Genomic DNA, 26,459 nt, shown 5'->3' with positions numbered 1-26,459 from the left:
CCAACAATGTTGCAGGCCTTTTCCTCGCCTCCATTCCAAGATCAGGACCAGGAGAAATTAAATCTACTTTGCCCAGTTAGGGCCTTGGATGCCTATGTTCACAGAGCTGCCCTGTGGCGCAAGTCTGATCAATTGTTTGTGTGTTTTGGGTCCCCGAGTAAGGGGAAGCCCGCATCTAAGCAGACCTTAAGTAAGTTATAGTCGAGGCTATTTCACTTGCATATGAGGCGGCCGGTCATCCTTCACCGCTAAAGGTCTGAGCCCACTCGACTACGAGTATGGTGGCTTCTATGGTCCTGTTGTCAGGGGTTTCGATTCAAGAGGTATGTGATGCGGCAGGGTGGTCCTCTCCGCACACTTTTGTGAGATTTTATAACCTCGATGTAGCTTCTACTCCGGGTTCTCGGGTGTTTCTAGTATAATGTACGCTACAATTTCACATATACAGGCACTTGAGGATTATGGCGACGTGGGTATTCAGTTCCCACAGCGATTGACGCAGCGCGAGTTCCCTTGAAAGGGAACGTCTCAGGTTACGTATGTAACCATGGTTCCCTGAGAGGGAACAAGATGCTGCGTCGCTTTGCCATACTCCTGGCATGCCTGTGACCAACTTGTTCGACCTATCAGAAGCTGACATGGTTTGGTTCAGGGGTGCTTTATAGCTTCCTGGTCAATGACGTCACCCGCCTATGACGTCTCGTCACGCCATTGGACTGATTTCACAAGTGCTTCATGACGCGTTCACGCAGGAGCGTTCACGCAGGAGCGTTCCCGCAGCGCTTGACGCAGCTTCTTGTTCCCTCTCAGGGAACCATGGTTACATACGTAACCTGAGACGTTTTCATGAACTGTTAGCCAAAATCATCAGTATTAAAACAATAAAAGACCTGAAATATTTCAGTTGGTGTGCAATGAATCTGAAATATATGAAAGTTTATTTTTTATCATTACATTATGGAAAATAATGAACTTTATCACAATATGCTAATTTTTTGAGAAGGACCTGTATATTTGAGGAGATGCCCCCCTTCCATTACATATAAATGTAACAAATTATTTTATTTATTTATTATTATATTCTGTTCTTTTACGTGATTCGGAAACACTCAGCACAATCAGTGCAGAAAGATTCTTGAACGAATGACTCTTAAGACCCCCCCTGTGAATCATATACTGTAGAGCATGACAGTATAGTCCAATTTCCAAACAAATGGAAATGTTTAACTCTTATGAGCTGATCCTTTTTAGTGAATCAATAACATACAGTGCAACCAGTGTATTAGTTATCTTTAAATATGTGTATTAAATATGTTTTTGTATTTTTTGTTCATGGGCAATCCACTTGTCCTATTCATATGATGCAGAATAACGCCAAAGTGACAGGGATGGAGATAGAAACAAATAAATAATGCGTTATGTTGCTGTTAAACAGAGCAAAGCACATGGGAAATATTTCATAGCTTGGTCAAATTCAACATTTTGACTAAGGGAGGTCTGGCAGCAAAGACATGGCCCACAGAGTCCCCCTTTATCTGTAATGAGTGTGTGTCAACCAGTGTGTGCATGTTAAGCAGTTTTAAACATCCTACCCCAAAGGAACACTGGCTAATATCTCATGTTTCCAAAACTCATTATCACACTGTGCATCTTCAAATACACTGATAAATCTCACAGTTTGCAAAGGGCATAACCGTTCAAGTGGAAAAAAAGGGAAATGCTCTCAAGCCCTGTCAGAAGTGATAAATATTCTTTGCATATAGGAACGCAATGGCCAATTAGCAATACGCCAGAGCAACCCTGTTATCTCTCTGACAGACAAGGATTCTACAGTATCCGCGACTCAAAGTGCTTCCTTGCTGTGTGCTCGCACATGTTTTATTAAAGCTGAGGGAATCGGGTAGGGGCTTCAAAACAGATCTCACCGAGGCCTCGCTTCTCACAAGGTCATGTAAGTGGAACGTGTACCTGTCCGCTGATTACCTCTCTTGCAAAAACATCCTTGCTCTCTTGCCAGACTCACAAACTCTCTTCTGCTTCAGAAACCCCTACAGGTCCTTAGACAATGACTGCATTTATTAAAAAGGCTGCTTTTACATTACTAAAAATGATCAAGTGGTTCTAATTAAACTTGAAATGTTATGTTTTGATATCATGTCTCGAATATTTATGTTCCTTAAACTTTTTTTGGCTTCAGAATATATAATGGACTACTTGCACAGCAACTACTTCTGCTTTCAACTAATTATGGCTCAGATGTTTCCGATAGCAGTTTCCGATAGCACACCACAGACAGTTACTCGTGAGAATAGAGATTATTATATGTTTTAAGGCTGTGAGTGTATTAAAACATTGAATCATGTGCTGTGTTAACATGAATTTTATTGAACCTGCTGGAATTAAATATATTTTCTTTTCTAAATATGCATTCTGAATAATATATTTTCCTACAAACCTGCAGCAGCCTAGTGCTCATCTCCTAATTTTTGTATTCCAATTTGCTCCAATATCAAAAGGGGAAAAAAATCCATGATAGTGTTTCCACGGAATTCCAAAAGAGGGAAAAAGGAATAGAGAGACTCATTACAGCAGTCAAAAAGACAGAATGTTTGCCATCAGCCATTGCATTAGAAACACTCATGCAAGAGTGCTAAATGATCAAAGAAAACTTCACTAGATTTGTAATGTTGATAACTGTGGAAGCGCATCATCACAGTCTGTGAAGAGTCTGATTCTAGTCTTTTAAAATAGCTTGAATGAATGCGGTATACCTGGCTTAAAGAAATTTCACGACGTTAAACATATTAAATTAGTCTTAAACAGTAATGCACTACTACTATAAATATTAATTAATAGTTTTGACATAAAAATTGCATTTAATTAAATGACTGTCAATGAAAGCACATTAAAAAATATAGGCCTATATCCAAAAAACAGCGATCCGTATACTATTTGAAAAAGGAAGTGCTCCATGAAGCAAGCAGTCTTAATACTTTTAATAAGTTAGCATAAAATCAAAATGGAAAATTCTTATTTTTATGTAATATTGCAGTATTTATTATAAATTATTTATCTGTGCACATAAGGGCTGGGCGATAAAACGATAATGACAATTATTGCGTTATAATTTTCCTCAAAAAACGATAACAAGAGTTCAATAGATGTTCTATATAGGAGTAATGGAATATAATTATATATATTTTTTGTGATTAAGCTATTTTGTGCATTTATACTAAATGTAGTTAGGCTACTGCTTTTCATACAAATACCATATATATGTTACTGTTTTCGTTAACATAAATTTGCTTCTGCATCCTAACCAGTGTTGTGCAAGTTACTTCCAAACTGTAATACATTATACATTACTTGTTACTGTAATTTAAAAGTAATTAATTACCTTACAATATTACTGTCTCAGAATTGTAATGCGTTACATTACTCCTGTATTAATTTTGAGTTACTTTCACCAAAATAGCTATACAGTCGTAGAACTTAACATTCTAAAGCTGTAACGATATGCGATCTCGTATAACGAACCTGCAGAATCGTGACACAGCCCTTCCAACTGCAAGAGTTATCCTTCCCGTCAAGATCCAATGCTACCACATCTTTAAATTACTGTTAGTATTGTTTGAATTTTGAAGTTAACATTATAAAATACGTAGACCTACACCACAAAACTAGTTGAGGATAAATTATTTAAAATTGGGGAATTCCAGCGTTTTGGACGTGACATTTGCAGTCAAAACTTAAAATATAAATTCTCAGAAAATGCATTTAATACCAATATATTGAAACGTCTGTTTATCCATAGGATACCCCCTTAAAAGAGTCCAGACATTAGAAAAATATCAGTCTACACATGCATTTTATATTTAATATGAGGGAAATACACGCATAATGTCACAGTCTACTGAAGGACGAGAATACGGAAGTAGAATATACAATATTTATTTGACACCTAAGGCAAGCTCCAAGACAACATGAGACACAAAATCCAAACTGAGGTGCACAGCACACTAGATATTCTTTTTACTGGAACAGTCCTGGGTACCAATCCGTCACCAGAGTGCTTCGTGAAGATTCCAGATCAAAGGAAGAAAGGGTGAATGGAGCTGGGTCATTCAAGGGCGATCTCCGCGTTGAAACTTTTAGGAGACACAGATAGGGGGTTAGCATGAGACTGACAAAACTTTGCGCAAGGTGAGTTCTAGAACCAGACAACGAGGGTTTGGAACCAGAGAGTCCTGGGTATCGTATAGACGAGACCAGACGCTGAGTATCAAGTGACAGGGCCTTATAAGCGGTGAGAAACAGAGGAGAGTGATGATGACCTGCAGGTGGAACTGATCAGAACTCCGGAGATGATGAGCGAGACCAGGTGCGCTGAGTTGAGTTAGGTTGGGCTGTGTCGTTGCTGATAGGATCCGTGACAGTACCCCCCCCTCCACGGCCAGCTCCCGAGGGCCGTAGACTCCGACGACGAGGGCGGCCCCGTGGACGAGGGCCCGGACGCTCCGGATGAGATTGATGAAACTCTTGGAGGAGTGTGGGGTCCAGAATTCATCCCGATGGACCCAGCAGCGTTCTTTTGGTCAGAATCCTTCCCAATCCACGAGATACTGAAGCTGACCCACTCGTCGACGGGAATCTAGAAGGGTGCAAACCTGGTAGATGGTCTCTTCAGCGGTATCTACAGGAGGATGAGGGCGTACTTCGTCGGCATTAGGTTCTGAGGACTGAGAGGAAAGGGGTGCCACATAAGGTTTCAATAAAGAAACATGGAAGGTGGGTGCGATCCTGAAGTGACGGGGAAGGGTGAGACGATAGGACACCTCATTGATCTGTCTTTCGATTGCAAAGGGCCCGATGTAACGGGGACTCAGTTTCCGTGAGGGCAACCAGAGGCGTATGTCCCGGGTCGAGAGCCATGCAAGTTGACCAGGAGTGTAGCGGGGAGTGGCTCTACGACGAACATCTGCTTGTTGCTGATGTCTTCGGACAGCCCTTTGGAGATGGACATGGGCTGAATCCCAGACTCTTTCACTTTCCATGAACCAATGTTGGATCGCTGGAACGTCAGATGTTACCCTGTCCAGGGAAACAAAGGTGGTTGATATCCCAGGACACACTGGAATGGAGTTAAACCTGTCGAGGACTGACAAAGTGAGTTCTGGGCATACACTGCCCATGGAAGGTACTGATGACAGTGATCTTGTGCTGCATGGCAGTAAGTTCGCAGATACCTTCCAATCTCTTGAATTTTCTGTTCCGCTTGACCATTAGACTGGGGGTGGTACCCCGATGTCAGACTGACCGACACTCCCAATAGTTTAAAGAAGGACTTCCAGACGTGAGAGATAAATTGAGGTCCCCGATCAGACAAAATGTCTTCCGGAATCCCGAAGTGACGGAATATCTCTGAGAACAGTAACTCGGCAGCCTTGAATGCGGTGGGAAGTCCGGAGAGTGCCAGTAACTTGCAGGACTTAGAGAACCTGTCCACGACGACGAGTATACAGGTCCTTGTGTCTGAGGGAGGCAGATCAGTGATAAAATCAACTGCTATGTGAGACCAGGGTCTGTTTGGGATAGGTAGGGGCATCAACTTTCCCTCTGGTAGTCGTCGTGGTACTTTGGCCATGGCGCAGGCGGTGCATCCCTGTACATACCGAGAGATATCTGGAGCCATACTGGGCCACCAGTAGCACTGTCTGAGAAGTGCGAGGGTCTGATGATTGCCTGGGTGTCCAGAGCCTGGAGAAGTGTGTACCGATTCCATGAGGGGAATGCGAAGGTTGGTTGGAACATAGATTTTACCCTCAGGACCTCCCGGAGGGGCTGGTTCGGACAGGGTGGCTTCCGCTAACAGTTCGTCGAGGTTCCATCGGATGGGGCTTACAACGATGGCCGGAGGGAGAATGGTTTCATTACTTTCTGCAGAATTCTCAGGTTGATGCAAACGAGACAGAGCGTCGGCCTTGAAATTCTTGGACCCGGGACGGTAGGTTACGGAGAAATTGAAGCGCGTGAAGAACAGGGCCCACCGGGCCTGACGTGGATTCAACCTCTTGGCCCCTTTCAGATATTCCAAATTACGATGATCCGTGATCACTTGAAATGGATGATTGGCTCCCTCCAGCCAGTGTCTCCATTCCTCCAGTGCCATCTTAATGGCCAGAAGTTCGCGATTGCCTACATCGTAATTTTGCTCTGCCGGGGACATTTTCCGTGAGAAGAACGCACATGGCCGGAGCAGAGAAGGGGTTCCCTGTCGTTGGGACAACACGGCTCCCATCCCATTGGTGGAGGCGTCGACTTCTACCACAAATGGTCTGTCCGGATCCGGGTGGCAGAGCATGGGCGCGGAACAGAAGGCACTCTTCAACCTCTCGAAGGCGGTAGTAGCTTCAGTAGACCAGGTTAACCGCTTGATCCCCTTCCGTACCATCGACGTTACGGGAGCACAGACCTTGCTGTAGTCCTGGATGAAGCGACGATAAAAATTGGCGAAGCCAAGGAAACGTTGCAGTTCCTTGAGGGTCTGAGGTCGCGGCCAGTTGCGGACGGCCTCCACCTTGTGTTGGTCCATGGAGATGCCCTCAGGACGAATCACGTATCCTAGGAAATGAATCGTCTTCTGATGGAACTCACATTTCTCTAGTTTGAGGTATAGTTGATACTCACGCAGGCGTTCTAGGACTTGCTGTACCTGTCGTACGTGTTCCTCCAGGCTGGTGGAGTAGATGAGGATGTCGTCGATGTAAATGATTACAAAGCGGTTGAGGAAGTCCCGGAAGATCTCATTCATGAACCCCTGGAACACCGACAGTGAGTTTGACAGGCCGAACGGCATGACCCGGTATTCATCGTGGCCCGCAGGAGTGATGAACCCCGACTTCCACTCATCACCCTTGCGTACTCGCACTAGATTATAAGCGCTCCTGAGATTGAGTTTCGTGAAGATCTTTGCAGACCGGAGTTGTTCGAGTGCCGCAGGTACCAACGGTAGGGGGTATCGGTATTTGACTGTGGATGCGTTCAGAGCACGATAGTCAATGCAGGGACGTAGGCCACCATCCTTCTTACCAACGAAAAAGAAGCTTGAAGCGGCTGGAGAAGTAGAAGGCCTGATATACCCCTGACGTAAGGCTTCCTCCACATACTCCTCCATAGCTTTCCGTTCCGGTATGGATAAGGGATAGATCTTTCCCCGCGTTAGTGTGGCCCCGGGCAGTAGATCAATCGCGCAATCCCATGGCCGATGAGGTGGTAATGAGGTGGCTAAACGTTTGCTGAACACGTCCTGGAAAGCGTGGTATTCTGGTGGAATGGTGGTGACGGAGTCCGTGGCTGGACTTTCTACGGAGGTGGACCCCAAGAACATGGGTGCCGTGGCCTGTGGAATAGTTTTCATAATAGACCGTAGACAGTGTTCTTTGCAATGGTTGCTCCATTGACGTACCTCACCCGTAGTCCAGCAGATGTCAGGCGAATGCAAGGTGAGCCATGGACGTCCTAGAACGATATCTGCTGTAGAGCCCTCTAACACTAGAAACGAACATTCCTCATGATGCATACAACCCATGGATAAGTTTATGACAGAACTGCAATGACGGACGCTTCCTCTGCCGAGTGGTTTGCCCAGAATGGAAAGAATGCTCAACGGATGGGTTATCGTACGACGGCGGGCTTGGAGTCGGTTGAGTAACGATGCGGAGATGAAATTCCCCGCTGCCCCTGAGTCAATCAAGGCCTTAGCTGAAATAGAGTGTTGGTGATAACTCAAGATTACTGGGGTTAGTTTCAAACTAGAGACTGGGAAGGGTAGATCAACAGTACTCACCGCCGAACGTCGGGGACGGACGGGACAGTCTAGGCGATAATGACCCGAAGCTCCACAGTAGATACAGAGGTTCTGGTCACGACGGCGATTGCGTTCTGCGGTAGTTAGATGTCCTGAGTCGATCTCCATCGGTTCAGGCGTTGTAGTGTCTAGGGACGTGAGGGGTCGTGATGTGGGTGCTGTGGTTGAGCTTGAGTTCCTAGAGGGAGAGAATCGTAGAGAGGATGCTGTGGTCAAACTGAGACATGCAACGTGCTGTTGTGCAATGAGAATGGATCGCTGGATCAGCTTCTCAATCCCTATGGAATCGTCATAGATGCCAAGTTGAAGACAGATGTCGGGATTTAATCCTTGACGATAGGCGGACATCAAAGCAATCTCGTTCCATCCGCTGCTAGCGGCGATAGTTCGGAAATGTAGAGCATAATCAGCCACAGTCGATCGGCCTTGGCGAAGACGTAACAACTGATTGTGCACAGAAACAGCATTAGTAGTTTGGGCAAAAACAATTTGAAAATGTTCAACAAAGCTACTTAATGATTGCACTGCAGGTGCATGGGAATTCCATAGTGCCTGTGCCCAGTTCAGCGCGCGTCCAGTGAGTAGGGAGAGAATGAAGGATATCTTGGCACGTTCTGAAACAAACTGGTTAGCGTTGATCTCCATATACAGGCGACATTGTAAAAGAATGCCACTGCATTCACCTTCGCCTGAATAAGATGAGGGTCTGGCCATGGGACTGACTGCGGCGGATCTGAGATTTTGTAGAGTACGACTGAGTTCAGACAGAGTTTCTTGAAATGATAGCGGTTGCGTGGGTAATGCAGCTGCGTCGTTGATGGGAGGTTGAGGTGCCGCGGCAATCAGCTCGGCCTCTATTCCCAATGCCGGGATCTCGTGTGCCGCTGGAGCTTGCATAGTGACGGTCCAGTCTTCTGTCACAGTCTACTGAAGGACGAGAATACGGAAGTAGAATATACAATATTTATTTGACACGTAAGGCAAGCTCCAAGACAACATGAGACACAAAATCCAAACTGAGGTGCACAGCACACTAGATATTCTTTTTACTGGAACAGTCCTGGGTACCAATCCGTCACCAGAGTGCTTTGTGAAGATTCCAGATCAAAGGAAGAACGGGTGAATGGAGCTGGGTGATTCAAGGGTGATCTCCGCGTTGAAACTGTTCAGGATACACAGATAGGGGGTTAGCATGAGACTGACAAAACTTTGCGCAAGGTGAGTTCTAGAACCAGACAACGAGGGTTTGGAACCAGAGAGTCCTGGCTATCGTATAGTCGAGACCGGACGCTGAGTATCAAGTGACAGGGCCTTATAAGCGGTGAGAAACAGAGGAGAGTGATGAGGACCTGCAGGTGGAACTGATCAGAACTCCGGAGATGATGAGCGAGACCAGGTGCGCTGAGTTGAGTTAGGTTGGGCTGTGTCGTTGCTGATAGGATCCGTGACACATACATGCGTGACAAAAAAATATTTAACTTTTAGGAGGCAAAATATATTTTTGTAATTCTGTGAATTACACTGCGCAAATCAAAAGTACTACCCACCGGATGAAGAACGGTTGGCTCTCCACAGAACATAAAATATTATTTTATTTTTCGTGTTCGCATTTATGAGGAAAAAAATGTACGTGACAGTTCATCTCTGTTACGCGACCCCTCTGAAGCGGCACTAAAATACTATTTTAAAACTTTCACAGAGACCTCAAACAGAAGACACAAATTTCTTTAAAGTGAATTTCGATTTGTACTAATTGTATCTTAATTTGAATCAATGTTTCATCAACGAGTTGCCTGGATTTAATAAATAAGAAGTAAATATAGCAGACAATAGATAATCACGACACGGAGCAAAAAGTAATATGTTACTGTAATGCATTACTTTTGTAACGCGTTACTCCCAACACTGATCCTAACTCAAGCTACTACTACTGTCAAATGTGCATTTCTAAGAGACAAAACATGTAATATTATTAATATTTCAGCCTGCACTGCAAACTGTGCTGAAGATACCTGTCATCAAATTCAGGCAACACAAATATGTTTCATGATTTGAAACGATATCACCGGTTAGCACATACAGAAACTAAGAAATATTTTTTCTATTAAGATTTTGTTAAGGAATGCAAAAAAAAGTGATTCCTGTTCTGACAATAAATATTAGTTTAAAACGTACTCGGTTACTAACGTAACCTCGGTTCTCTCTAGAGAGGGAACAGGTACTGCGTAATATGTTACGCTATGGGGAAAACCTCTTTTCCACGAGATATTGAAGCCAAAAATTATCCTTAATTTTGAATCAATGTAAAACGCGTTGCGACAACATGCAGACATAGGCAAGGCGGCTCGCGTGCTTATTGGCTGACCTGTGGCAACAGCAGCAGCCTATTGAGAGAGGCCCTGCGTGACGTGATACCCAATGGGGGCGCTTTGCGCGCATTTACGTCACGGCCCGCCAGAATAGGCGTGGCCTTGGCCTATAAATATAACTCGACAGGCTGATACAAACTGGTTTTCATCGCTGAAGCCAACCAGAGCTGTTGTATGCATGACAAGATACGCAGTACTCGTTCCCTCTCTAGAGAGAACCGAGGTTACGTTAGTAACCGAGTACATTCTCTTACGAGAGTATCTCTCGTACTGCGTAATATCTTACGCTATGGGGAACACAATGCAACACGCCGTGCGTACTGGGATCCGACACCAAAGTCCCAAGGGCAGTAGCCTGGGGCTCATATAATGCATAATCACCATAATCTCACAGAGAGTCGGAGAAAAGAAGCTGCAAGCATCATTCCCCATGAAATAGCATCCTACAGGAGCTAGTTATGTTAACAGTGTTTCACGCAGACAGGGTGAACGTGTTCAGCCCTGAACTGGGTAGCAGTACGGGTTATTCAACACCCATGGAGCTGTTCTATCGATCAGTGAGCGATGCACAAGCAAAACTCATCATTCGGCGCCGGCGCAGCGGGGCAGACAATACTGAATTCTAGACCGACAGCAGCTTGGCCTGTAAAGCGGGAACCTCTAGGTTATAAAACCTTATAAATGTAGACGGCGAGGCCCAGCCTGCCACCATACAGATATCTCGCAAGGAAATCCTGCTAGACCACGCCCACAACGAGGCCACGCCTCTCGTGGAGTGCGCTCTGACCCCAAAGGAAACTGCAGGCCCTTTGAAGTGTAAGCCAGCGCTATGGCATCGACTATCCATCTGGATAGGCTCTGTTTTTATGCAGCCAGTCCCTTGGAGCGTCCGCCAAACAAAACGAAGAGCTGATCGGTCTGTCTGAAGACAGACGAGCGGGACACATAAGCTCTCAGTGCCCTGACAGGGCAGAGGAGACTCGCATCCTCCTCCTCGTCTTGAACCGGGAGGGCGAACAGGGAAATAACCTGCTCTTGGAGAAAAAGTTCGGACAGTGAGCATTTTTTTTTTAAACGCCGGAAAGTGTAGCAGGTACGGCGGCTGAAGGCGGCGAGGTGAAGGCCAGCGCCTTCAGGCTCGAAGGCTCGTCCCGCAGAAGGCTTTTCTCAGACGGCGCGGCTTCTCACTCCGGATCCAGCGATGCAGTAGTGCTTCGCTGAAGAGATGAAAATCAGTTTGTATCAGCCTGTCGAGTTATATTTACAGGCCAAGGCCACGCCTATTCTGACGGGACGTGGCGTAAATGGGCGTGAAGCGCCCCCATTGGGTATCACGTCACGCAGGGCCTCTCTCGATAGGCTGCTGTTGTTGCCACAGGTCAGCCAATAGGCACGCGAGCCACCTTGCCTATGTCTTGATATCAACATGTTTACAGGTGTTTATTTATTTATTTTTTAGAAAGGGACCAGATGCCACTGGATGAGTCCTGCTGACATCAACATTCACATGAGTCTCTGTATATTAACATTGTAAAATGAGTCTCTGTATATTAACATGGTAAAATGAAAAGTCAAACACCTTGGACATGACAGGTATGTAGGCTACCATGTTTCAGGAATGGCACAAAGGTGTGTGACTGTTTAAGTCTTTTTCTTTAGATCAGTGTGTTTACTAATGTGCTTTCTTCCTTTGTTGTGTATTTTTGGATTATGTTGTGATGTAAATAAATCCAGACAATCTAAAAGCCAATCTTTTTTTAATTTCTCCTCATTCTTTGTGCAAGGCTCCTCATAATGATCGGGCCTGATAGCATCTGATAGGGCCATTAGGGGAGGGTCTTTGTCTTTCTCAGGTGTAAAATGCATTCATATTAATGAGAGATCACGCCTCCTCGCATAAAGCTTTCTCACACAAAACACGTCATACATATATTATATCAATATATTGTCTTATCTAAATCAATATATTGTCTTATCTAAATGAGTATGCAGGATGATTTTCACATCGTTTTGGAGCAAATATTCTTGGCTACGTGATACAATTTTCAAAAATTTTGTGAAGAAATAATCACTATGGGTTTTATGACCTTATTTCAGTGACATTTGTTTTTTGTTTTTTCACAAACCATGCATAAACATTATTATCTTAAAACTCCAAACTTTTACATACATGCTGCTGACATATTACTGTAGCAGAGTTTGTGCTGAATACAATGTAATAAGATTTTAGCCATGAAAATGTCACAAGTAACAGAAATAAGCACAAATGTCAGAGCATGTCAGAACACCTCCAGGACCCAGAAAACGCCACAGACCTCAGAGGGTTAAAGGGGCGAAACATCAGTTAAGAGTGGCTCTCGGCTGACGACCCTGCAGCCGCACAAAAAGGCACTGGCGGAAGTGCGTCAGGCAGAAATGCCTTGCAGGTGGTCTCACCTGTGCTTATAACAAATTAATTAATTTAATGCATTCTTACTGAGTCAAAGTATTAATTTCTGTAAAAATAAATAAATAAAATGCAATTCTTGCATTGACAGCCATTCAAAAATTCTGCAATTCTGCGTATTCTGACTAAATACTTCCCCTCAACATAATGACAGGGCAACTGCCTTTATGAAAAATGGGAACGCTAACGGATATCCTCCAGCTTTTATAGACTTCCTTAGATCTCCTAATCATGTTGACTTTCAATTTTTCAAAGGACTACATTTGAGATTCTTAAATAGACTCTCTCTTTCTTTCTACATCTATATCCTTACTACTATACACATGAAACTGTCTTTTCTATTATGCATTATCCTCACAAAAAAAAAAAAAAAAAAGTTCCGTAAAATCTGATTATCATGCATCCGGCACCTGGCTAAAATAAAAATTAATCCATGCTCCTCAGAACCCTTTCTTGCTTTCAAATCCGCTGGCAATTGCAGAGCATAAACAATCTTTCAACATCACTCCCATCTTAGCTGGCTGTTCCACAGTAATCAATTGGAAACACTCATCGAAAACATCCTTTAATGTTGCACTGCTCTCTCTAGTGTGGCTATTTTTTTTTTCTTCAAAAAAGTCCCTTTTTATTATCCTCTTATCTCCCCTTCCTGTCTTGAGAATCTATCATACCCGGGTTCAATGGCAATTCTTCGGTTTAAAGAACCGAGTGGTCATCTGTTCACTGACAAATGAACAGGAGAGCCATGTAACAAGATGTCTGATTATTTTTATGTTATGAGTGCTTTTTCCAGTCTTGCTTTTGAAGCAGAACGTGTGCTTGGAGGTGTGTTGTTTTGGTCCTGATATTCATCTTATCTCATGTTGAAGGGAAAGGGGTCTCTAACAAATCCTCAAGGAGAGACAGCTTTACGGGAGCTTCGCCAGAGAGGGAAGGGATTTATGGAAGAAAAATATTTGATTTTGTTTTGGCTTCAGCTCTGAGTGGAGAAAATATGCTGATTTTAGACTGCATCTTGCAAATCTGCATTTGAATCCCCTTTTAGACTATAGATTGATGGAACATATTAGGTTCATAGTCATATTTGGGGGAGTGTAAACATGTAAAAAAAATGTATAAGTCGATTTTGGGAACATAAATCTAGTATCATCTGAATCAGCTGGTTCTCTTGTATATATTGCAATCTTCTGAACAAGCTTTTTAACTAGCCTATATGTTAACCCCCTGGGGTCGGCGGTATCGCCGGCGATACCAGCTCACTTTTTTTCTTAACAGTGCAAAAGAGACTCAAATAACTCTGTTGATTTTTGTGATACAGGCAAGTGTTATACATCATTCAAAACTGTTAAATGTTTACTTTTATTTGTGTACACTAATAATAAAAACAAAATGTTGTGTTTTTCGTAAAATAAAGAAAATAAACATGATGCGCGTTCTGTCGTCTCCCTCAATGTGAAGTTCATTCTGAAACGCGACATAAAATGATTTGTAACTCAGCAAATACTTGCCACCCACACGTGAGAGTTATGTCTTTACAAAGCTTTAAGTCTCAATTTTTAAATGATGGAAATCTTACCAAAAACAAATATTCTCTGTTTAAGTAATTCGTATGAAAGCAACAACATGTACAGTTTCTTCAGCCCGAGCTCATTGACTAATGTGACCCCGCCCACACGCGCGCAAGCTGTTCAAATTCAAATGATCCACGCGGAGGAACGCAGAGCTGTTATCGCCCCCGTCGCCTCTAAACAAAAAATAGCGACTCATTCACATAGCTTATTCAGCCCTGCTCTGCTTTTCGTCGAGTTTGGAAGTGTTTGGTCTGTGCACCTTGGATTTGCCACAGAAGAATTAGATGAACACGATTTGATTATGAGAACGATTTTTAAGGTAAGACACATAATAAACGTCTTATGGTTGTATATACTTTATATTGTAGCTACTAGTTAAACTGGTGCTAGACTAAAATGTTATGAAATGAGATTGGAGTGCATGAAGCCTAATGCTAAATGAATATACATGTACACACAAGAATGTTTTTATCTTCGATAATTAAACACAGCATGATATAAAGTAGGCTTATTCTTCAATGGTGAATATTATAATGTTTAGACCCGTGTTTACTGTTAAATACTGTGTTTGTGTATATCTGCTCACACGTAGATATGTATAATATGGTAAGAATAATGTTTCATAATATGGTAAGAATGTTTCATAGTTTGGAGCGGCTCGATCGCTTCAGTAAACGTTCTCTGCACGCGCTGTGGTTTTGAAAAGCAAAACACGCCAAACATTAGGCTTCATGTTTTTCTCCAATCTCATTTCATAAACGAATGGAAATGTTTGAAGTAACATGATAATCCATATATTTTTGTCTAGTGTAGTGCTACTGAAGTGTACTTTTTAACGATATATAGGCTGCCTGCTATCTATCTGTTTTTATTTTATGCAGCCCTACACATAGGCTAAAACAATGCACAGCAAACTTGGTGTTTTTATATATATTTAATAATTAATAATTTGAACCAGAAAAATCTAAAATGTATTCCCAAAATCGTGCAGCCCTATAGTTTCTCTTGATATCAGCATGTTCACAGGTGCTTATTTTTTATTTTATTTCTTACAGGGACCAGATTCCCCACTGATGAGTCCTGCTGACTTCAACATTCACAGGAGACTCTGTACATGAACATGGTTAAGTGAAAAATCTTTGTTGTGTATCTTTGGATTACGTTGTGTTGTAAATAAATCCAAACAATCTAAAAGCCATTCTTTTTTAAATCTCATTCTTTGTGCAAGGCTCCTAATGATAAGGCCTGATAGCACCTAATTGGGCCATTAGGGGAGGGTCTTTGTCTTTCTCAGGTGTCAAACCCATCAATATTAATGGTTGGTTAACGCCTCCCCGCATAAAGCTTTCTTACACAAAACACGTCATACAAAGTCATACAAGACTTTATTGACTTATCTGAATGTGTAATCAGGATGATTTTCACATGGTTTTGAAGCAAATTTTCTAGGCTATGTGATACAATTTTCAAAAGTCTTGTGAACAAATACTTAGTATGGGTTTCATGACCTTATTTCAGTGACAATTTTTTTGTCACCACGCATAAACGTCATTATCTCAAAACTAAAAATTTTTACATACATGCTGCTGACATATTATTGTAGCAGAGTTTGTGCTGAATACAGTGTAATCAGACTTTAGCCATGAAAATGTCACAAGTATCAGAAAAAAGCATAAATGTCAGAGCATGTCAGAAAACACCTTAGACCCCAGAGGGTTAAAAACAAGCAAAAATCATGTGAACACAGACAGGGAGGGTTGTAATAATACAACCTTCCAAAGTTCTCTTTGCAATCTTAAGTTGTCTGTGATGCTTTCTTAAAGGGGACCTATTATGTCCCTTTTTACAAGTAATATAAGTCTTAGGTGTCCCCAGAATGTGTCTGTAAAAGTTTCAGCTCAAAATACGCCACTGATTTTTTTATTATAACATGCCATAATTGCCCTTTTTTGGGTGGAAGTAAAAACACGCAGTTTTTGTGTTTGTATATTTAAATGCAAATGAGCTGCTGCTCCCGACCCCCTTTCAGTGGCTCAGATACTGGGAGCTTATGGAGACTCTACTGTTCATAATTATAGCCAACAACAACAACAGAACAGTTTTGATTATGTAGCTGAGACATTTTATCACTATTGCTCTAGCCAGGATATAAACATGGTGGACTGTGCAGCTCACATTTATATAGGCAGGCTCTATGCTAACAGTTCGAGATTGTCACCAGTCGTGGGCGGGGCTTGCCCTACTGTGATATCATATTAGGAAAAAAAAAAATGGGACAGCTCTTATTGAGACACTGTTTCTGATACTGTAGGTATTATAAAAATTGAGTGGGTGTATTTTACAAGATGGTTGTTTACACACACTAGACATTCACGTTCAAATACCATGTAAAAGTGAATTTTGCATAATAGGTTCCCTTTAATGTCAGTTTGCTCAAATAGCATCAATTTGTGTATATTTTCACTTGAAAATGAGAAGTACACGCAAATCCATACAATAAATATGAAAATTTGTTCAAATGCAGCTAACATGTCTTTATAGATTTGCCTTAAGGCAGTTGTTTAAGTGTATAGTAATAATTTGAGTACTTATTTAAGTGTTACATGTGCTTTGTATCGCCGTATACAGGCATTTAAAAGTAAGGCACAATCTATGTGCATTATGCAAATATCCGAGGATCAGTGGCCCTGTGTTTTCAGGTCCCTTAGTAGATTATTAATACAAACACCATCTTGACTGTGCTTGTTGGTCCATGTATTTAGTCTTTTTTATATATATATATTCTTGCAGAAAGCTATTTAGAGGGTTCAGATTTGATTTCACAAACCTGTAAATGAGTGTTTCTTCAATAACAAGCACATGTATGCCCTAGGGGTTGACTTTTATTAAAACAAACACCTTTTTTTCTTTTTGTTATATGAAAGTCACATTAAGATTGTCTTAGAAACATTTCACTGGGATTTTCTTCTATATCTTTGCTACTTCTAAATGCTTTCGATGCATAGACTTAGACTTTATTTTAAAAAAAAAACATCACAGAATTTTATTTAGCAATAATATTTAAAATTATGATAATCTAAACAAAGATAAATAAACCAACCTTTTTCATCACTTTTATTTCAGGATTATGTATACTATTATAGTATTTGAATTAGCTTTTATCTTTATATTTTCAGTTTTCATTTTAATTTTAGTTTAAGTTTTTAGTAATTACCTAGTAATTTTTAATAATTACCTAGAACCTCCCCAGGGACCAGACATGGAGTTTCCAGAGGTCTGGACGCGGGTGCCATAGAGTGCCTTGTCTCTGAGAAAGCAGGTCCTTCCTCAGAGGAATGGGCCAAGGAGGTGCTGTCGTGAGGAGCATGAGTTCTGGGAACTAGGTCCAGTTGGGCAAATACGGAGCAACTAACAAGACCTGCTCCTCGTCCTCCCTGACTTTGCACTGTGTCTGTGCAAGAAGGCTCACTGGGGGAAATGCATACTTGCATAGGCCCTGGGGCCAGCTGTGCGCCAGTGCATCCGTGCAGAGGGTCCCCTCGGTCAGGGAATAAAACAACTGGCAATGGGTCGAGTCCGGAGAGGCAATCAGATCTATCTGAGCGGCTCTGAAGTCGTCCCTTATCAGTTGGACCACCTGGGGATGGAGTCGCCACTCTTCCGGAGGCGTAGGCTGTCGTGATAGCTCTTCGGCTGCACCATTGAGCACGCCAGGGATGTGAATGGCACGAAGCGACCTCAGATGCTTCTGACTCCATAGGAAGAGATGGCAGGTGAGTTGCGACATGCGGCGGGAGCGTAGACCACTTTGACAGTTGATGTACGCAATGGTCGTAGTTCTGATCGTATGGACCAGTACGTGCTTGCCATGTAGCGGCCCTCTGAGGTGGCCAAGCGCAAGGCGTACTGTGAGCAACTCGAAGCAATTGATGTGCCAATGCAGTTGAGGCCCCGTCCACAGACCTGAATCTGTAAGCCCATTGTACGTGGCCCCCCAGCCGGTAGCAGAGGCATCCGTGAAGACCACAGCATGCCTGGACACTTGTTCTAGGGGAAGACCTTCCTGTAGAAATGAAGGGTCCGATCATGGGCTGAAGGTTTGGAGGCAGTGTGGGATGACGTGCACCCGGAATGTGCCGCTCTGCCACACCAATCTCGGGACTCGGCCGTGAAGCCAGTGCTGAAACGTTCTCATATAAAGCAATCCGAGCGGCGTTACTGCGGCTGTGGATGTCATATGCCCCAGGAACCTCTGACAGGTGTCAGTGCGACCGCTGTCCTGCTCTTGATTGTACTCAAGCAGTTCAACACTGACCGGACGCGCTCCTCTGTGTATCGCGTTGTCTGGTAGACCCAGTCCAACTCCATACCGAGATAAGAGATCCTCTGCACAGGGGAGAATTTGCTCTTGTCCCAGTTGACCCGAAGGCCCAACAGGCTGAGGTGACGGAGCACCATGTCCCTGTGGTTTACGCGGGGTGACAGGGACAGCCCAAAGGGCAGGACTTTGTACTGATATGCCCGTCCCTCATGCGCAAACCACAGGAACGGTCTGTATCGAGTAAGAATCGAGACATGAAAGTATGTGTCCTTCAGGTCGATTGCTGCAAACCAATCTTGGGGATGGATGCATTCGAAAATGTGTTTCTGCGTGAGCATCTTGAACGGCAGGGCCCGATTCAAGGTTTGCAGGTCCAAGATTGGCCGTAACCCACGCCTTTCTTGGGTACAATGAAGCAGGGGCTGTATGTCTTCATATTCATATCGAACTGAATCACATAGCCGAATCTGATGACACGGATGAGCCAGCGAGACGAGCTGGGAAGCGCTAGCCAGGCTCCCAGACAACGTGCAAGCGGGATCAACGGGACCACAGGCATACCCGGGATGGGGCAGCGAGGTGGAACACAGGGACTCGGCTCGGGAGGCACTGAGGCGGCCTGAAGCGGAATCTGAATGTGTTGTGGACGATGGAAGAGGGGGAGAGGAGTGGCAAGGCATGGGAGCGTCGCTCACTGCAATCCGCGCCCTCTTGTGACCCAGATATGAAAGAAATTGCACTTTAATTGAAAATGTGGGCGGAACAGAAACAAAACTAAACAAAAGATTCTTCACCCGGTCCTCCTCCGGGTGAGGGAGAGGGAGAGGTGGGGACACTATCTCCCGGAAAGCAACTTCCTCCATCTCTGGGTCGCCCGTCTCAGGGCTGCTTGCCCTTACGCTTGCGGCCTGATTTAGCGGGGGCCTGGACGGGCTGTAAGGCACTGGGGCGGGGCGCTGAGAACCAGCACGGGCCTTTTACCATATCTTAATTTCAGCTCCGCATCCTCAGGGTCTGATACACAGTGACACAAAAAGGAATGATGGCGTCGGTTTTTACATATCAATTCGAGCGCAAGTCCAAATTCTTTTGAAGTGCTCACAAAGTGTATTTACAGTGATGAGAAGTGTCTTCTCAACATGTCGACAACATAAACCAAACTTTTCCAGGCCTCAGCAACAATTTCAATGTTTGAGGGCGGGTCTAAGTAGACGTTGTTCATCGGCAGCCAGTGAAGACCATGGCTGGCATTATGCACATTTGTTACACTGTTAAAGGTGGGGTATGTGATTCTCTTTTTTGTCCATTTTTTCAAAATAACTTGAAATCCTATTCCTAACCCACTTACAGCCACTGAGTTAGAAGCACTGAAATGAAAATTAAGTAATTGAATCATCTGTGGAACGGGCAGGACTCGAAAAACTCCAGCCAATCATTTCCAAGACCACTTAGAATCATTGGACAGTAAGTTTGTCAATCAAACGGTCATATCATACCCCCCTCCCCTCAGCGCGCGTGACCCCCTTCGTGCGCATACTCAAAGCTCGTGATGTATGCACATCTCGTCAGTAAAGCCGGTTCCATGATTAGTAGTAAATCGTCATTACAATCTCTCGCGCATCTGAGGCCAGTCAGGGCAAGTGTTGGAGGAAAGAAGGTAGGATCATTTGAATTGTATATTTTCCAAATCTGCCGGTCATTTTCCAAATCACATACCCCACCTTTAAGTGTGTAAAAAGAGGTGATACTGGGATGAGCTGATGACTCCTTTTGACAGCTGAGACTCTTTTCAAATGCAAGGATTTTAGATACAATAACTTTATTTGTAGTGCTGTTTGATCTTTAAAACTTTGCAAGCCATTTACATTCACAAACAGCTATAGTACACACTGCATGAAAGGTAAAATAGAGGCACTTATAAATGTAATCTCCATCACAGAATATTTATCAAACAAATGTCCAAGAAGCTCCCAAAATAGTATAGGTAAAGGTATTTAAATAATTGACTCTGAAAAAAGGTTTTAGATTAACATTTGGTCATGTGCATTTATTGTGTGGTAATATAAAACAACAGCACAGCAAAACAGGTGTAAGAGAAATACTGCAGAAATAATTGAAACTGCCACACTTCTCACAAAATATGTCCTTGCTTATAACATATGAAAATATTACACTTCCTCCTAGTGCATTTACTACCTTAAATGTCTCTGACATACAAAATAATTATTGATATGATTGCATATGTTGCCATCGTGTGCCTGGATGTGGTTCTAAAGCACCTGCCGCCCGCAGAGATGGGTTTTCAAATGGCAACCTAGTCGCTTTTATATAAGGCTACAGATTACCTCTGCTGTGATTGAAAATATGAGAAACGTAAACAGTCACATAAAGACTTGGAAACAAAAAATATATTTTTTTTAGTGGCAGTGTGGTGATAGCTTTTGTAAAAAGCCATCAGCGAGACTGCAGCATGTGTTTTATTTTCTATACATGTATTCTCCGTTTACCTTTTCACCTAAACTGGTTTCTGCCTCACAACAAACCATATCCCAACAGCCCCAGCATGTCATCGTGTAGCTGGTTTGTAAGAAAATGTAATCCATTTGGAGCCGACAATGAATAAGAAAGAGGTAAAACTTAAGAATCATAGAAGCTGCTATTCAATGCCGTTCTCAAAGCTGCAATTATGATTAAAACAGTCATTTTGTTCTCGTCGGTGGTCTTCTTGAATGGCCATCATGACTAATACACATAGTCCCATTTACATTGTTTAAGATGAATTGAGGCTGTGCTTTAGTGATAGATGGCGACTGCTGTGTAATTACTGTATAGCACAGAATTGTTCTTGCTAAAAATACATCCATTTGTTGGAATGCCTTTGAATAATACTTTTTGTGTGTATTTTTTTTAATGTTTATATAAAAATTTTCATTAAAGATTAAATCATTTAAAGATTTTCATTGTTAAAGAAAAGTGATCACTTTAATCAAAAGAATGTTAAACTAGGTAGTATTTATCATTAATTTTTTTATGAAGTAAAGAACGTTTATGTAGAGATTTTGAACTGATTTGACGTGTTTTATTTTGAGACTTTCATATTGAGTCATTTACTGTATAATAAGTTCTGACTGGAGTTTGCTTTGATAAACCCATAAAACACAAAATATAAATAGAAATATTGTGGCTGTCAAAAAATGCAATAATAAAAAGAATTAATCTAGCAATTTATGCATTATTTCATTTTAATTAATGGCTAAACACATTCATGTTGAAAGACAGTTGTTCAACAACTGCAGTGTTATTTTAGTGCTAGTATTTTTAAATGAGCTTTTATTTTTATGTCTTTAATTTTCATGCTAATTTTATTATTTTATTATTTATTTTAGTAATTTCTTTATGTGTTTTACTCGTTTTACTAGTTTAAAATAAATAGTGCTATTTAGGTTTAATTTATTTTTATTTCAGTTTTAGTTTTTACAGAGTTTTTATCACTGCGCATGATAAATATATATATTTTATATAGTTTTGGTTTTAGTTTAAGATAACCCTGACCCACAGTATTTATTTAGGCTATTTAAAAAGTTGGTCATTGTAATAACGTGTATAATAATGTTATTTAAATGTAAAATTAATGACAACAATATGAGTTAGGAACAAAAATCTAACTTTTGCTAACTAAAAGACAGTAGCTATCCTTGAGCCTTGCTGTACTGTCACAGTCCTTTTTCAATCATTTCAAATTCACAATTTTGATCCAGAAAATACTTGACAGTGTGGACAATGGACATTGACACGCTGATATGTAAGAAATAGTTCTTTTCACTGTTGACTGTGAGATTTGTATCATGCCGGTTGTGCTAATATAACATCACACTGCAAACTGAATGTTTATAGAAATCAATTGATCAGACTTAAATCGTCTGAGAAAGAGTCTGAGAACATGTATGAACATAAAGGACAGCGCTAACCTTGAACAGAGAAACTGGGCTTGCTTTGACCACTGAACAACATTGAAAAGCTCATAATATATCTTAACTTACCAGAAATAATGGATGCAAGTCGAAACTCATCAGAGAGATGCATTGGTTCATATGGGGAGGTCTCATACAGTTCTTCACCTTGAAAATAATAAAAAACATAGAAATATTAGATATTAACATTATTTGGGTTTTACAAGAATATAATATTCTGGTTAGGACACAGCATACAGGTTAATTAATTGGTATTTTTAGGAATACATCTATATCTAGCAAGAATTGGATAGATACAAAGTCTTAATTCTTTAAAATTATACTTTCAAATGACTTAAATTCTAGTACACTCTCTCAACAATTACAGCTCAGCAGTCTTTTGTCCAGATTTGTACTAGCAAACAGTCACAAATTAGCTCCCTTGTGTTGCATTCCATCGGTTGCGTCCAGAAAATCTGCTGTTTTCTAATCCAGGGCCTTGAGCTATAGCCCACAAAGAAGTGCAACAAATCTGCTAACTGGTCCCAGTAGAGGTGCCAATATAACAATGAAAGCTGTGACACTAGACCTTCAACAGACTGATGGGAAGCTCTCAAATGAAGACTTCCAGCTGTCTAGCTCCTTGACATTTTCAAAACCTTGACAGATCCAGGGGCTGGATTCACAAAAATCTTCTTAAGGAAGAAGTTAAGAAAATTCTTAAGCTACATTCTAAGAGGTGCAATTCTTGAAGAACTTATCAAATATCAACAAAAAAAAAAAAAATCATTTTATCCCTTAAAACTCATCTTTGATTACCAAAATGACATATGTAAATGTTTTTTTCTTGTTAATCTTTTTTGTTCATTCCTTAAAATAACTTCAATGTAACTCTACACCCTTGCTTCATTTAGTATACATGGGTCCATGAATATGCTAATTATCCCGCCTCCACTCACTCACACCAGCTCAGAGATCTAATCGGTCAACTGTACTAGTGAACAATGCACAATGGCTGCATTAATAGCTGGTTTAATTCAGCCATATATGTTTGAAACAGGAACTGATTCAGAAGAACTAGTGGAAAAGCAATTTATACATCCTCGTCTACAACTCGATATATCAGAATGGTGATGTGGTTACAAGGTAGTTTGTGACGTAAGAAACACCTGGGATTTTAAGACTGTCTTAAGATCACTGCATTTTTAAGGAGAAAATTCTCAGCAATGGAGCTGACTTATGAATTTGCACATGGTTAGTCTTAAAGCATATTAAAAACACCACAGACATAAAAACAACATAAAAAATGTGATTTTCACCACAGGGGGTCTTTAAGAAGAAAATGAAAGGCAGGCATTGCTAAAGACTCATTGAATGAAAAACACCTCAAAGCCCTTCTTTTTCCACTGCTGCAGATAACCATAGATATCATAATACTTGTGCAAACTATTTTTGTTGGAACTGGCTTGACAGGAGTTAATCACTCAGAGTCGTATTTTTAATGCATTGTCCAGTTAAAATAGTTATTTTAAAAGAGCCTGTCTCAAGATGCCGCAGTCTTTCTTCCCCTTCATTTGCACATTAGCTAGAGAGAAACGCTTCAAGTAGTCTATACTCACAAATTATTTATTTGTGTCTCTTCAGAGTACTCGTCCACATTCATGGTACAAATGTGTATAGTATAATGTAACAAGTGTTATGTTGTAATGCTTAATATTTGAAACAAACCAATAATTGGCCAACTTTTGCGTATTTCAGACAGGTTGGAGGTTATCCCAACTTTAAGAAGGTATTTACAATGATACATTCACTAATACTTGTGTGGATTATTTCGTATTTGTATGCACAGGAGAACTTCCCACAAAAAAAATATACACCTAATTCACAACACGTGCTTATGCACATGAATTTGTTCTTAATCTCGTTCTAATGTTAGTGAACTTGGAATATTCTAAATGAGTGGCCACGTGCAAGCTATAACGCAGCTTTTCTCACTCTTTGACTGTTTATGATGAAATATATCAAATGAAATTAAATAATATAATATAATATTTAAGATGAGATATAACATTTTAACTTGTTTAAAAGACCGCAGTGTACGTGCTTTTTGCGTATGTGTGGTCTCAGTTGGTCCTGTATTTTTGTTGTAAATTTAGAATAACTTTTCGTGTGAAAGTTCTTGGTGAATCACCATTTGTTTGTGAAAACATTCGTATGCAGATTTTACACACAAATCTGTGCGTACACATGCTTGGTGAATGACAGCCATTCTTTTCAGGAATATGAATACTTGTTGAAATATGTCTTTTAGAACGAGCCAAAGAAAAAAGATCAGAACATTCTTAAGAAAAGTTCTTAAGTTAGGAAATAAGAAGAAATTAGCAGTTCAGAAGAATTGTGTTCTAAAGAATGTTTTGTGAATCCGGCCCCAGTTTTTGTTGGCAATTGGCACTAATTCTCCAAACACATTATGGATATTATGCTCATATGGGGGAAAAAAAAATTTCTTTCCTGAGTCACATCCCAATCCTAATGTGAGCCTGCTTCTAATCTGGCGGCATGTGTATATCATTAAAGAGATTGTTCGTCTAAAAATTTAAATTATATCATCATTTCCTCATCCTCATGCCATCCCAAACTTGTATAACTTTCTTTCTGCTGTAGAATGTAAAAGAAGATATTTTGAAAAATGTTGGTAACCAAACAGTTTCAGTTACCATTACCGTCAGTTACCGTTTTCCAGTAAAGTTTAATTTTTATTTTTTCAAAGATAGATGAAGATGAAGCTCACAGTCAGAGATCCAGATATAAATAATGACACGGGGGTATGCATTGGGTAGGTTTAGGTGCCATGTGCCAGTTAGAAGCCATGTCTGCTACCGTCCACACTGAAGCCATGTGTGCCACCATCACCCTATGATGGTTCTTAACATCATCAGCCCAGCCTGAGCTCCCCCATTCCCTGCCCAATGAGTTCAGAGGGCCTTTTGGTCTACGCAGTGTCTTTGTGTCCACCCCGAATGTACCTCTGGCTGGGAATTCTTTTATGAGATCATCCTGGATCAAGAATTGTTCTGCTGTGTCACTGTAGCTCTCTGCTATCCGCCTCCCAGCTCTGCTGCTGTGTGGCCACCTTTATGTTCTGTTCCTCAATGAGTTAATCCTGCACACACAGCCTTAATCTCTGCCCGCAGTGCCTGCTTGGGGAAAATATTGCAAAGTTCCAGAAGGGAACTGCTAGTGGCATAAAATAAGTGGACACATAAATCTCGGGATAGAGGCATTTGTCCCCCCGTCACATTTGTGGAGTGTATTAGGCATGTATTTAGCATAAATTAGGTGAGTGTAATCTTCAAAACTTGATCCTTCGGAGAGTTTTCAGCAGGGCATTAGAGAGCAGATGCTGACATGATAAATGCAAAAGAGCAGTTATTGGCCGGGAGTTACTCTAGTAAGCAGATTTAACAATGCAGAGAACACAAACATACACTGACATTGTCCTTACCGCTGACTTTGTCCACTGCACTGTTAAAAATGCTGTGACTTGAAGAGTTTAACAGATGGAGAGCGTTCCCAAGATACCGAAATTAGACTCGCTTTTGGATGCTGGAAAGATTTCAAATGTGCAAACTGCCGTAGAAATGACTGTTATGTTCATGCGTGAATTGTATTGTAACTGCTGTTTTGTAAGGAAGTCTGGACTGTTGTGTAATGACGTAATGTTTGTGAGAATAGAAGTGATGAGTAAACAAGATGGATGAAGTTTGCTACTCCTGTCTCGTGTGCTTTTATTGTTTACTAACTCCTGACAGATGCCACAATGACCTTTCAGGATTTTACTGTTTTTTTATGGCACTAATTTGGACTTTATAATAAATGCACTAAATTGGATTGAATAAAGAGATAAAACGGCCTTCATTCATCATAATCTACTT

General features: G+C 41.5%; 1 protein-coding gene and 1 long non-coding RNA gene across 6 annotated transcripts in view; one reads left to right on the top strand and one right to left on the bottom strand.

Moving 5' to 3' along the window:
• Nucleotides 1-26,459, top strand: part of LOC143750108 (uncharacterized) — a 204,810-nt gene that overhangs the window by 106,323 nt on the left and 72,028 nt on the right. The gene's annotated exons all lie outside the window — the stretch shown is intronic.
• The window catches only part of gfra2b (GDNF family receptor alpha 2b), a 76,738-nt gene that overhangs the window by 31,759 nt on the left and 18,520 nt on the right, over nt 1-26,459 (bottom strand). For both annotated transcript variants that reach the window (XM_077242942.1, XM_077242943.1), the window contains exon 3: nt 22,615-22,692. In XM_077242942.1, coding sequence (XP_077099057.1) covers nt 22,615-22,692 — 78 coding nt within the window. The remainder of the gene's footprint in view (nt 1-22,614; nt 22,693-26,459) is intronic.

Source organism: Siphateles boraxobius, unplaced genomic scaffold, assembly GCF_051911475.1.
Source record: "Siphateles boraxobius isolate OS27281-9 unplaced genomic scaffold, OSU_SipBor_1 25, whole genome shotgun sequence".
NCBI lineage: Eukaryota > Metazoa > Chordata > Actinopteri > Cypriniformes > Leuciscidae > Siphateles > Siphateles boraxobius.
Note: the sequence above shows the minus strand (reverse complement) of the source record. Positions and strands in the feature narration are given on the sequence as shown.